Raw genomic sequence first — 14,889 nt, 5'->3', positions numbered from 1 at the left:
GGAACAGTTTAGAAGGTTGACAGACAGAAGTTGTTTCCTATCACCAATGATGAGCGTTAATGGAGTGATTCTGGGTGTTTCATGTCAAGCTGAACGGCATTTCGCTGAAGATGGGTGAAAATGTTTTTTAATCCGAAATCTAAATTTTCCATAAATGAGATATGAAAAAGAAATCGGCAGACTTTCTCATAGTTTTCACTCCACAGCGACAATATTTTTGACATCTCACATCGATGAGGTGAATGATGACAAATTTTACACATGCAGCAGCCTATGGTACCATTGAAGGCAAAGTCCTGATTGTGGTCAGTTCATGATTATCATTCATTTTGTGTCTGTGAGCCCAAAACACTCCTTCTGATCACTAGGTGCTAATCAAAAGGTTCCCACATTACACACAGCTCAGTTTCCTCACTGGCTATGATGCAGCACATCGCTATTCACTTCTGATGGGGAAACTGCAGCCTACATGACAGATGATTACAGAGATTACTTACATCTTAATGAGCTTACAGTAAGTAGACATAATGCAATTTTGAGTAATTCACTCTGGTCAGATAAATGGAAAAGAATAGCAACATTTTCCTTCTGTTATGCTCTACATGCACCAGAGAGTGAGGTTTTTACTGCTCCGTTATTTTGTGCCTTTATCTGCTCTGTACCGCAGCCCCAGCAGCCACCTCACCACATTAGCCTCATAAATCCAGGAGCAGACAGGAACACTGATCACTACACACACACACACACACACACACACACACACACACACACACAGAGAGAGAGAGAGAGAGAGAGAGAGAGAGAGAGAGAGAGAGAGAGAGAGAGAGAGAGAGAGAGAGAGAGAGAGAGAGAGAGAGAGAGAGAGAGAGAGAGAGAGAGAGAGAGAGAGAGAGAGAGAGAGAGAGAGAAGGAAAGAGGAACATGCATACTCCATATTAAAGCCCAACTATTTGCAGGACAGTGGACAGACTCCCCTCAGGTCCCTTTTCTGGTGACCACACCCAACAACTTCCAAGTGACATCAAAGTGTGCTAGGAAGAAGACTAGGAGCTCGCCAAATGACTGACAGGCCTTACGACCAATGAAGCGGCCAAGAGCTGCTGCAGCCGCTCGCCCCCCCTCCATGTTCCCAGCCTTTTGGAGTCCCAGTGCTGAGTCAGTGCATTACTGTTATTAGTGAGAGCAGGATCTGAACACTGCCTCGCCCAGCATCAGCATCAGTTGGTCTGCAGATTGACTTTTTTTTTTTCACTGTGCACATAATCAAATAGAAAATGACTGAGATGTTGAATTAGCTTTTACTGCATTTGTTTGTACAATTCCTGACTGCATAGGTTGGGAGACTGGATTTGTAGCCAGCAACTTAAACCACACCAGTGACTACTAATGCTAACTACTAACTATTACTAACCACTACCAGTAACCCAGATGCTACAGCATGTGAGGCTTGGCTCAAGCACACAGGTAAGAATTTTCTGCAACCACCCAAAAAGCCTCCAAATACACAACGCCTGATTAACGCGCCATCCTTTGGGTTGGTTGGCTGTGACACATCAGTGATGATGAGTGGGAAGTGAGTGAGAGATCATGTCCTTGTGATTGAGCTGGCGACTTACTGGTTGTACAGGGACCCCATAAACCTACCCTGACATTGTACCTTCCTCACTGAGACCCCAGAAGGCTGCAGGTTGCATCAGATTGGCGGCGTTAGATAGCAGCAGGAATCAACTACAGTACCGTGTCTGTTATTCCAATATACATGTAGTGCTGAGTAGAGCAATGGTGTTTTCACTACACCAGTGTGTGTGTGTGTGGTGGGTGAAGGCCCACACTCAATGAAACACAGACCAGAGCTTCAAACGGGCAGCGTGTACTGGCCCGTTAGATATTGACACATGATTCATTTATGACCAGCCATCAATGTGACAGATGGGCTATAACTGTGCTGACACACAATAGAAGCAGAGAGGCTACAAATTGTGCTTTATGTGTCCCACAGGGGGGGGAGCCAGTCGGGCCATGGCTGCTTCTTTAACCGGGTTCGCAGTAAGAGCTCCACAGTGATCCATACCGGCTGAGACCCCGAGGTCAGCCTTACTGCTAATCAAACACAGATCGCTTCTTGTACCAGGAAGTGACACACACATACATGATTACACACATATGAACATGCACACAAACTGTAACCTAACAAACGCCACACCCCATGACTACAGAACTGACGATGGCTAGAAATCTAGATGTAACAAAAGCATCGTATTTGTCAAGCTTTTCACCCATATAGGAGCAGTTGCAGCAAATCTAGTCATGAATTCTACAAAAGTATATAATTTTAGTTAAAACTTTTTTTAACAATGCAGCAAAGAGTAAAAAATACATGAATGAAAGCAGGAATAGTTGGTGTAACACATCTACTAGTGTTTATCACACAACGGGCTTAACTGGAGTCTTTTTGTTATCTCAATCCTAAGATTTTATATTTAGAGGGGTTTCTGCATACTTTATGTATTCATCATATGCTACAACATGTCTCCACCACCTGCCTTATCCTAAATCCCATTGGTTATAGCTTCTACAACCTAATCAATATTAGCATTCCTAGCTAGAAAATAGTGCATTACCTTTTATGACAGAAGACTAATGTCTTTCCCCTTATGTATCGTAATAAGGAATAACAAGATCGGTCCCTTAATTTCATACATTGAGCTCTATTTGAGGGGGAGACTGAAGTTTCAGCGGCAGTTCAGAAATGAAATCTACTTTTAGTCCCGTTCCTTCACAGTGAGCTGCAGATACCCGTGGCTTACATATTTACTCCTCCACACTGCAATTAAAATAGTCAGTTTCTTTGCAGCTCTCCAATCTGTCAATAATAATTCACATTTTCTGCCCTTCTACTCTAGATGTGGAGCTCTTTTATCTCAGTAAATGCCAATAGCAAATTAGTATTCCAAAAAAAGGGCCAACAAAAAAAGTGCATGGGTCCAGTGGTTGTTTAGCACGCTGAGTCTCAGACATCAATACTCTGGATTTGATTTACACTTTGGAACAAAGTCAGAATGAAAATGGATGTTTATACAGTGCGTTAGGCAAGAGGAGCAAAAGTAAGGCAAATGTGACTGCAGGGCTGAATCCTCTCATGTCCCAAACATTACATGAACTGTAAAATACAAGAAATCTTGTTTTGACAGACTAAAGAGGTTAAAGAGTTTAACAATGATGGATCAGACTAAAGCTTTCACAGTAAGAAAGTGAAATCTAAACTAAGATCAGTTAAAAGGGGGTTTAGCATTAATTGAAGCTCCTTTAAAACGACTGAACAAATTTCATACATGTGATAGCAGTAACCAAACATAATCGAAAAATCTAGTCCTGCTGTATAATCATGATATATTCTTTTCTATTAGTCACACTAGCAGAGCATTACGCAGCATGAAGCTGCCAATGTGAGCTCAACCCTGCAGAGACGAGAAACATACACTGTAAAACTTTACTTTAAATTTACAATAATGACCTGGCAGCAGGTTCATTTTGTGTAAGTAGTACTTTTACAGTTTTACAAAATGTATTCTAAGAAATAAATATACTGCAATACTGATAATTCATTTAAGTACTACTAATAATATATTAGCAAGTCTTAGTAATGTGTTTTGGCAAGTATGCTTTTCTTAACATTCTCATGTTGTGAAAAAAATTGTAACCAAGGACAAAAAAAGAGTTTCCACTATGAGTAAAAATGCAGTTCTGTTGTTGTGGATGGACTTTAAAACTCTGTCACAGAAGAGTTGTAGAGGTACGACATGAAAGTCACTAAAATGTCTATAAAAATACATAAATAAACACAAAGAAGAAATAAATTTTCAGATACATACAGTTGTGTATTTGAAGCCGATTGTGACAAGAAGTGGATAAACACCCCCCCCCCCCACAACAGATGCATGTATGCAGAGTAACACACACAGGTCAAGCAGCTGTAACAGCCAGAGGTATGTTCAGTTTTACTGCAGCCATTCTGCATCAGACTCTCCTCATACACACACACACACACACACACACACACACACACACACACACACACACACACACACACACACATACACATACACACACACACACACGCACAAGCACACACACACACTTGCACTCATATACACACTTCCCTCTGGCTTAACTCTTTACAGCTGAGTGCAGGCAGGGGGTTGGGGGCTGCAGCCTTTGGGCAGGGCCATTTCTCTCTGTGTCTGCACATTTCATAGTCATTGAACCTGCAGCTAAAAATAGAAAGCAAAAAGTCAAGCAGCACCACACCAGGAAGATATATACTCCCTTAAATGTGCTATAGGCTGTTTACAGAGGCACTGAATTAAGGGAAACAAACACCCAGCGCCAGGGGATCAATAAATAATTTCCTTTATCATACTTTCTCTTCACACCAACCGTCTTTTCAGTGAGACCAGCAAATATGATCTTTCAAAAAAAATGTCTATCTTGAGTGAGAATGGTGAGAAAATGCACCAGTTCAAGAAGTGACTGAAGGACAGACCCTCATTGAGAGAATATTAATCTATTTCTAATGTTTATGTTTCACAAAGATGATGTCGCTTAGATTTTCATCATTACTGAAGAAAATCACACCCTGTTTAAATATACAGTAGTACCTCGACATGCGAGCTACTCAATGTAATAGTTTTTCAGGTACGAGTCATCACTCTGTCCATATTTTGGGTGACATACAAACAAAAAACTGAGATACGTGTCGTGCTTCGGCACACTACATCTGGTTGGCGGATGGATACGACATCAGCTGAGACCGGATCTCATTCTTTACCAGGTGTTGGCGGATGGATACAACATCAGCTGAGACCGGATCTCATTCTTTACCAGGTGTTGGCGGATGGATACGACATCAGCTGAGACCGGATCTCATTCTTGTTGGGGGACTAAAGACATATCTATTATGTTCTTGTGATTTTTGTGTTTCTTTTCATATTTTGTCGTTATTTATGTAACTTTTATAAAATTAATTATGCACAGGTAAAGTATGACTGTCTATTAGTTGACAAAAAAATGTGTTTCACATAATTTAGGGGGGGGGGTTACAAGGCAGGAAGAGTTTTATGATTTAGTTATTTAAAATTAAGAAATGGTTGGCTTACGAGTTGTTTAACTAACAAGCTCCGTCACTGAATAAATTAAACTTATATTTTGAGGTTTTACTGTACACACAATGAAAACCATGTAGATTGAAATGTGCACCAATCAGCAATGTGCTTTATGTGTTTCCTTTTTCCTTCCTCATTTGGCATTTTCCTAGGAGAGTCTCTCTCTATCTCTCTATCTCTCTCTCTCTCTCTCTCTCTCTCTCTCTCTCTCTCTCTCTCTCTCTCTCTCTCTCTCTCACACACACACACACACACACACACACACACACACACACACACACACACACACACACACACACACACACACACACACACACACACACACCACAGCTACATTTGCAGTAAGAGAGAACACCAGGCTCTCTCTTGTGGCCATTTAACTACACTACAACATCATTTAGCAGAGGCTCCAGGGTGAATCAGCACTATCCGTCCAAACAAATGACAGCATCCTCCTATGGAAAGCCAGCAACCATCTGTACTTTCATTTATAACTGTATATCAGGAAAACATGTTTAGCAGGGATCCCCATCACTGTGACATCCATTTGTTCAAGTTAAAATGAACCAGTGAGCCTGAAATGATCTGCGAATTGGAAAAGGTAGAAGATCTGAAAAATAATCTATCAAGAGAACGACATAGAGAGCAGATGTGACACATGCTGCAATACTAATGGGATCTGTCAGTGGTGTCCCATCGCTTCAGTGATTCTCTAGTTCTCCTGAACTGAGATGAACTGAGCCACACATTAAAGACCCCTTGTTAGAGGACGGCCCTGTTCTCCGCAACATCCACATTGGATTGATTCTAGCTTAAAGGTGCAGTAATCAATACGGACACAATCAAACACACTCACACAGGTGCGAGGAGCTGCAAAGACAAATAAATTATAAAGCACTTTATATTATATATGACTTTGCATGTGAATGTGTAACTTGTAATAGAAGCAGGAATCCTTTTCTCCACTAATATTCACACTGTAACAGACGTAAATCCAATTCATCACCTGGTGTGAGTTATTTTTTGTTTTGTGAATGAAAGTAAATTTGGGCATTTGAGGCAGCTCTGCAGAGCATAAAAAGTTTAGAGGGCATTTCTGATGTGATTCATTCAGCGGCCAATGGGAATGAAAGAGGAGAGCCTGGATTCACATGCTCCAACACAAGCTGCACGTGGTCAATTACATTTTAATGAGCTTCTAATTTTAGCAGGCACGCCAGTAACAGTAATAGATTTAATGAATATTTATGTTCCCTGTTTGAAGTGTTCAGCGTCAGGAGGAAGAGGCGGCAGAAACCCAAAATATGGAGAGGAGCTGCGTGTCAGACCCGCATCACCTCCAGCCGCTCAGACAGGAGGGAACGTGGGCACAATGTTGAACAGCGGTCAGTGACACACACACACACACACACACACACACACACACACACACACACACACACACACACACACACACACACACACACACATACAATTTATCATTTTCTATGAAGGCGATGATCAGATGGAGCCCTGTCTACCGATGCGTCCTCTGCGGACGGCTTTTCGGTAACGCGCCCGCCTCCCTGACGCCATCGCAGCTTACCCATGGTGCCGCTGAGGGAACACACCGACTGTGTGGACAGACTGTGACGTCCTGTTGATGTGCTGCCGACCGTCCGCAGCTCCCTGCGCCTGAAAAACGAAGCGCCGACCTTCAGCACCGCGGACAGCTCCGAGCGCAGACGGCGGGCTGATCGGCGGACAGCGGCGGCTGGAAGCACCGTGAAGGTTACACCGCGGAATCACCCGAGAAGAGTCGATCCCACGAACCCAACGCAGTCCTCTACCGTCCGTCTGAAGACGTCACTTATTGGTCTTCAGCTCAAGACGCACGCAAACCTTGGATCATTACAACGCGATCCATCGACGCGTAAAAACAGCCAAATATTCAATGTCAAGGAGAGAACCGTCCCATCTCGCTCCGTTCGCCACCCCCGCTGTTATTTCTCCGGTAACACACACTCAGATGTCAGCTGGAGTTGCTGAGAGCTCATTACAGATGCGTCGCGTCCCAGCGCGCAATCCAATAACCGGAGACGCGCCACTCGCGTTACCGGCAGCGGCGGTGTTTCTCCCCGCCGGTGACGCGGACACTTATTGGTCTTCAGTAAATATTGAACTCAGATTTTGCCCGTCAGCCTTAAATGTGATCAGATCCGGCTCCTGTCTTTACGGGGTCCTGAGCAGAATTGAATTCGGGGCCCCTCACCATCAATATTATAGAGTCAGTCCGGCATCAAACACTATAGATCCTATTAGTGGGATTCATGTAGGTCATATTATATTATATTATATTATATTATATTATATTATATTATATTATATTATATTATATTATATTATATTATATTATATTATGACAGTGTCGGTCTGGTTTGTTCTCCACCTTCTATGATTTTAATCTCAGTGGTCTGAGGGTAATTTGCAGTTTAATAGTCAAAATTATGCCCTACAGCAGTAGATGGCATATTAAATGTGTTGAACAGGAAAGTAACTAAATAAACCAGTACACAGTTAATTTATTATAAAGTGTCAACTACATGTAAAGATGAAAAAAAAACTAGTATTAAATGCAAAAAAATAAATAAGAGTAAAGACAATGTGACGACTCAAATAAACTAATTTAGATATGATACTCAATTCTTTGTCCCACAGACTACCCCAGCGTCTCACTTTGTACTTAAAATCCATTTTCCTGACCTTCCCAGAGGCAAAGTTGTTTAAAAGATATGAAATAAATAAGAAAAAAAGTCATTCTTGTGGGACATTTTATGCTCTGTTGGGTCTCAGCAGCTGGTTATTTCACTTAATGGTCAATTCGCAATGTGTTGGTGCTGTCAGACAGCTGCAAAGCCATTAAGGCACTGAGGCAGGGTTACAAAATGGGAACTGTTTAAAAATGTAGGTCAAAACTACTCAGTCTTTAAGGTAGGTTTGATAATTTAAGACAACATGAATAGAATTTTCATTAAATGATTTTATTTTGTAAATTTCTAACAGATGGGTTTTTATTGAGTCATACAATAATCATGTGTACTTATGGCAGTAGGGGACCGTCATTCTGAATAAAGCTCCATACTTGTGTTCAGTAAAGAGCTTTTTAAAATGAGTTTATTCCCATTATCTGTCCCATAAACAACATTCTGTCTAGCATTGGAGAGAATAATCTAAAAGAAGCTGCAGAAGCAGAAAGGGAAGGAAAATGAAGAAATGTGCATCTTTCAAGCACATATGTGGATTACAGTATATGCAAAATAACTTGTTCTGTGATTTTCCATCATTTTAATCACATTTAATGATCATCTGAAGGTGTCTAGATCATGATTTCTGTGGTGTTATTTAGACCAGCCCATAAAGTACTGCCGTACCTTCCTTCTGCTTCATAAAGGACTTGCTGAGGGGGGACATGAGCACATATGTAATGTCTTCAAGAGTTGCTTGATTCACAAAACGCTTCCTCCCTGGTCACAACCTCACTCCTGGGGCCCTTGTGAAACCACATCAGAGGGTATCTCCACCATTAAGAGCAACGGAGTGTGAAGCCTTCACAACGCTGACACACAATTTACCTAAACCGAAGACAATATATATTTTCGACCTCAAAGCATCACTTTGTTTTCATTGTATCTACTGAAATGGCTAAACTGGTGTCACACTCAAGTAGCAGTGAAGTTATCAACACAGATGGATATATTGTGTTTATATTCTATACATCCACTCTCAGTCCCTGTATATCATATTCCAGCACCCCATAGCTCTGCTAGCTGCCTCAGATACCCAGAGACTTGTAAATATTCAATGGCGCTTCACAGAACAAGATCTCTTTCGCCACTGCTGTCACCACCTGTGAGAGGGAAAGACTAGATGGATGGAAATAGGGCAGATCCCACCGAGGTTACGTCTTTCTCTTACACACAAGCTTTCGGAGTAATCCCAGCTTGTGTGAGAATGAACTCACAAAGCAAATCAGCAGTCATTATAATAGCAGTGCTGTGTGTAGTATCAAGCATGTAACATACAAAAATACCGCTTTTTGCATGACTTAATAATGTGACACCATTACAACAAAACAAATAGATTACTTCTGCAATTCCACCTCCTATGTTAGACACACCTACAGTTAAATTAAATCTATATATAGTTCAATTTAATATATATATACCAACGAAATTTTAGTGAACTATAAAATAGCTGGTTGAAAATTAAAGTCGAACATCAGATGTTTCCTCAGTGAACACGTGCTTCAGCTCAGGGATGGTGGACGCTATTGTTACCAATTTTTGGGTAAGATAGTGGTCTGGATGAACCATCTACCACCACCAGGTAAAAGAGGGCATTTCCTCAGTGGTGTATCCACTCTGACAGTGCCCTGGCTGTCCACTGTCAGTCTGCTGCTACTGGTATTACTCCACACCGTCTGCCCCACTGGATAACTGGTGGTCCAGCTATTATCTCCCAGTGAACACCAGCAGCCAGCACAGCTGTGGTTCTGGTCAAGGAGGCGGCAGCAGAGCAGAGATCTCTGCCAGTAGGTGATCTGCTCCATTGCTTGGATCGGTCCTAGTTTGTTCTTTCATCCACCGTGGACAATAGACCGATCACCCTTCAGTATTCAGCTAAATACAGGCAGGTCAGAGATAACACAGGACGCTGGTACGGCCCATGTGATGTGTTCCTATGCATGTCTATAGGAAGCTATTGCTTACTCAAATACAGTATTCAATATTGCAAACAGTCATTATAGTTATCTCCTTTCCATCCACTCAGGGCTAAGTGTTGGTATTGGATTGGAATGGATTTAATTAGGTGTGGGATTTCATACTGATCAATATCCTGTCCAGCAATAATCTGGCCTGAAAAGCTTTTTCCTCATGTTCTTGTTGGAGTTATGATGATTTTAAATAGTATTATTTAACAGTGTTGGCCTGGTACACCACTGTCTATGAAGAAACATCCAGAATGAATGCTGCTGACCGATAAAACCCCTCTTACTTACCTCTTATCCCCCCCACCCCCGACGCCAACAGCCAACTCCTCTACGGGACACAGAAACTAAAACTAAAGATCTAAAACTAACCTATATAAACTGTTCTTTGTTGGCCTATTTTGCACATCATATATCATCATATAACACATTTCAACCTTAAATCATCAAGAGCCAGAGAAGATATATGAAGTATTTTCTCAAGCTGTGCTCCACAATAGTGTTCTTTGTGCTGCTTCTATAATATCAGAAAGTATTAGACTAGTATTAGGCTAGACTCACAGACACAACCAAGGAGTGTTTTTCCCCCTGTTTTTCATCACTTTTTGCCGCTGCATGTGCAAATACATAAAGGAACACAGAAAATAATTTGCTAACCGCTTTGTCCTCCTGTTGCAATCCCATGAGAGCAGGAATGTAAAAGAAAGAGAGACAGAAAGACAGAAAGAACATTTTTTTTCTTGTTTTTTTTTTAAAAGCATGTTTGTTTAGAGAAAATCAAATGTACAGATTCATCACACTCACACACAAAGAAAATGACACAAACACAAAGAAATAATACAGAAATTAATAAACCAAGTAATCAAATGTACATAAACAAAATCAACCAATGGCCAAACACAATTTTATTTTTGTTTAAAATCTTTATCATCAGTTTGAATTACGTTTTACCGTCATTGACACTAAGGCTGATCGGAGACAATCTCTCTGGTCCACATGAACAACCTGCTCCATCACTGTTCTTAGCCTGTTGTCCAACACCTTGTATTCCATGCAAAACAGGAACACTGGCCACCAGTTCCTGATGTCCTAAGTCTCCTTTTCTGGGCGCATGAAGCACCTTCCTACAGCTCAGCTTCCTGCCAGGCTTTCTGTGAGCACATAGAGCAAGTCCTCAACAGTAATTGCCCAGAATTCTTTATAGAATTCATTAAGTAGGTCATCTAGGTCAGGAGACCAGGGCTCAGACACTTCCTGGGTGATGTCAGCATCTAGTTTATGGTTCTGTTCTGCTGACACCTTTGGCAGACTGGAGAGAAATGACGTGTATTCAGAATGAAACAGTTCTTTATAGAAGCCTGGTGTGTAACCACAGACTCCTGCCCTGTCCTTCTGCCCTATTTTCCTCTCCAGCCCAAAGAAGAAGCGAGAGGGAGCATTCATCTGAGTAATATTACTAAATACTGCATACCATAGCACCCCCTGCGGGCACGCCCAACACCTCAGTCTTTGAGGGCTGCAATGTGTTCTCTTTCTCCTGTGGACTCTGCTGAAGTCTGCAGTTCTGCCACATGTCTCTTGATCTCTGACAGAGTTGATCAAGTTACTGGAGAAATTGTGAGTCTACTGTCGACACAGATTTCTGATCTGGCTTTTCCCTACATCCCACCTTTGCTGCAGAGAGCTAAAATCTTCTTTTTTTAAAGCAAAAAGCAAAAAAAACAAACAAACAAAAAAGCAGTTTTAAAGCATTCGTCAGATAAAATTGGTGTGTTAAAATGCTAAAAAGCACTTCCATGCTTTTATATTTTTAATAAAAATACAACACTGGAATAAAGTTTGATTTGTAAAACCGTCTGGTAAAATGGAACACTTTTTAAAAACACAAATTGGAGATAAAACAATAAAATCTGTCTGGTCGTTCCATGGATAGCGGGTTTTCTTTATTATTACTACTGTCGACATGTGCCATTAAATGTTCTTAAATGAGGTGACTTCTCATCAGTCATCTCATTGATTTCAGTTTTTTGGTTGAATTGAAATTGATTTTTCTATGTGGTTAAAATCCCATACTAACTTCTGCTGCATTTCAAAAGTTATCATTTAAAATATTTAAAAAACCCAGTATATTTGTGCCTACAGTTGAAGTGTACCCACAGATACTTTTAAAATGTATCCAGACATGATCTTTTTCTTTTCCTTTTGGCTTTTCCCTTCAGGGGTCACCCCAGCGAATCAATTGCCTCCATCTAACCCTGATTTCTGCATCCTCTTCTCTCACACCAACTACCTTCATGTCCTCTTTCACTACATCCATAAACCTCCTCTTTGGTCTTCCTCTAGGCCTCCTGCCTGGCAGTTCAAAACTCAGCATCCTTCTACCAACATAGTCACTATCTCTCCTCCAGCAGATCACAATGTCACAACATCATAGTCCATGGAGATTCCTGTCTAACCTCGTCTGTCAGCCTTTCCATCACCATAGCGAACAAGAAGGGGCTCAGAGCTGATCCCTGATGCAGTCCCACCTCCACCTTGAACTCCTCTGTCACACCTACATCACACCTCACCACTGTCTTACAGTCCTCATACATGTCCTGCACCGCTCTAACATACTTCTCTGACACTCCAGACTTCCTCATACAATACCACAGTTCCTCTCTGGGCACCCTGTCATCAGCTTTCTCCAGATCTACAAAAACACAATGCAGCTCCCTCTGGCCTTCTCTGTACTTCTCTATCAACATCCTCAAAGCAAATACTGCATCTGTGGTACTATTTTTTGGCATGAAACCATACTGCTGCTCACAAATGTTCACTTCTGCCCTTAGTCTAGCTTCCACTACTCTCTCCCATAACTTCATTGTATGGCTCATCAGCTTTATTCCTCTGTAGTTGCCACAACTCTGCACATCTCCCTTGTTCTTAAAAATGGGCACCAGCACACTTCTCCTCCATTCCTCAGGCATCTTCTCACTATCAGTTCCATTCTCAACAATGCTGTGTGTTTTCTGGACAAATATAGCATCTAACTTTTTTATATTTATCAAACTAAAACCAGGTGCTCTGTTCTCAATGTCCTTAACCCCATCGATATTCAGCATCAAGCTTGATGATGCACATGTTAAATATGGAGCTAAAAACAATCAAGTATTTAAAAAACAGGTTTAAAAAGGTAGACATAAATCCCTGACCCCACAACCCACTAAAAACTACAAAATATGATTGTGATTAAACCATACTGAACAAAAATGTGAATAAACATGAATAAACAAGCTAAAGAAGAAAAAAACAGAATGGAAATAACCACAAATAGTCACACTTCTCACACTTCCTCACACTCTCACCCAGAATGCACCACCACCATCCCCCCAAAAAAAGAAAGAAAGAAAGAATAGGGAGCTGGGGGAGCTGGGGGAGAGCAGGACAGATAGGGAAAGTGGTGCTGTGAGTGGCATTAATAGATCCTGGTAGTCCTCTCACAACAGCAGAGGATTGGATGGCATCGCATGAAAACACTCAGCTCATGATTTAAATCTAAGCAGTCTAATACTAAAAGCTTCAGCTTAGTCTGTGAGGAGGATTTCACGGGGGGGTGGGGGTGGGGGGTGTAGGCAGTGGAGCGACTTGTTATACAAAAGCACAGATCAGGGCCGTCATGCGAGAGAAAAGGGGAACACTTCCCCCTAGTGGCGAAACAGAGAACTGCACACTACTGTAAGTGAATGGGATGTCTTCAGACTGGAGTACATGATGATACTCTGGAAAGCATTAGTTGTCATTAGAGACACATTTGGCCCAATTCCCAGATTTCACTTGAACGTGTCATAACCTTGGATATGGAATAGCAGCAGAGGGAGCATGTTGCCTGAGGGGGGGTGGGGGTGGGGGCGGGGGCATCTGCATGTGTCTGTGTCCCTATTAATGGAGATCACCTAGCATGCAAGTCAGAGTTACCTTATTTGACCGCAGAGACACGCGTCCTCCGCACCGAGCACAGAATTTCGTTTGGCAATATGAACAGAGGTGGCCACAGCCATCGGCAAACTTGGTTTTGTGGCATATCCCACAGGTGGGGGCTTCGCTCTTCTGGTCCACGGGCTGCTTCGTCTCCTCCCCCATCTTCTTAACCTGGTCCTTATACGACTCAAACTGCTGGTGCAACTTTCTGAAAGTGAACAGGAACAGAAGTGGTTAGGAAATGACACAAAAGACCGACTTAAAGGAAGCTCTGCATCTGAGTCACTGATAAGTTCCCCTGTTTATCTGGCTGGATAGAAGTAGACCAGTGCTGCGTATAGAATGTATACCTTTAGCTCATTTTATTTCATTTACTTTATTCTATTATGCACAAAATAATTTTATCAAGGTCCAAATATATTCCTGAAGCTCAGTTTACTTAGATTTTTTTTCCCCAATTGAATGTGCATTTCATTTTGTATTTATAAGGGTTAACCCTAACCACATTAACTCAAATTAAAGTTAAAATTTCCCCTGCATCATACTTTGGTATAGAAGTTGGAGGACCACGTAGACACTGAGATAACTGTCAACTCTTCTTGGAGAAGTCTCCAAGTTGGGATTCGACTTCAGAAATTTCCTACTGTGAGCTGATGGTGCTAACTACCAGTGCTGTGGTGGAGAAGTAAAAAATCCCCACCTCCAGAGCAATGAGAAGACATATCTCTCAAAAACTGTGATTTGCACATAATTTTGTGAGTACATTTAATTTGCATTGATGGTAATTTATTTTAAACTCAATTTAAAAAAAAGGATTATTAGTAGTAACCCAATGAATCTATTAATTAAAGTAAAGCAGACTAAAACACGACAAACTTGAAAGGGGGAGAGAATCTCTTCTTCCTGATTGCATGATCAAATTTACCCTTGCAATGATTAATATTTATTTTTCTGCTAAAAGCTACTTTTGCACACAAGAATAATCATCCCCATCGATCTCTTCAGTGGTGGTCTCAGAGT

The 14,889-nt window shown here is 41.5% G+C and overlaps 1 protein-coding gene across 1 annotated transcript in view; it reads right to left on the bottom strand.

Annotated features, from left to right (window-relative positions):
- The window catches only part of rims2a (regulating synaptic membrane exocytosis 2a), a 126,017-nt gene that overhangs the window by 89,430 nt on the left and 21,698 nt on the right, over positions 1–14,889 (bottom strand). Inside the window, exons 4-5 of the mRNA XM_068323160.1 lie at positions 13,867–14,077; positions 10,567–10,578 (exon numbers count right to left, since the gene is read on the bottom strand). Coding sequence (XP_068179261.1) covers positions 10,567–10,578; positions 13,867–14,077 — 223 coding nt within the window. The remainder of the gene's footprint in view (positions 1–10,566; positions 10,579–13,866; positions 14,078–14,889) is intronic.

Source organism: Antennarius striatus, chromosome 9 (assembly GCF_040054535.1).
Source record: "Antennarius striatus isolate MH-2024 chromosome 9, ASM4005453v1, whole genome shotgun sequence".
Classification (NCBI taxonomy): Eukaryota; Metazoa; Chordata; class Actinopteri; order Lophiiformes; family Antennariidae; genus Antennarius; species Antennarius striatus.
The sequence above is the reverse complement of the archived record's forward strand: the minus strand, read 5'-3'. Positions and strand labels throughout refer to the sequence as shown.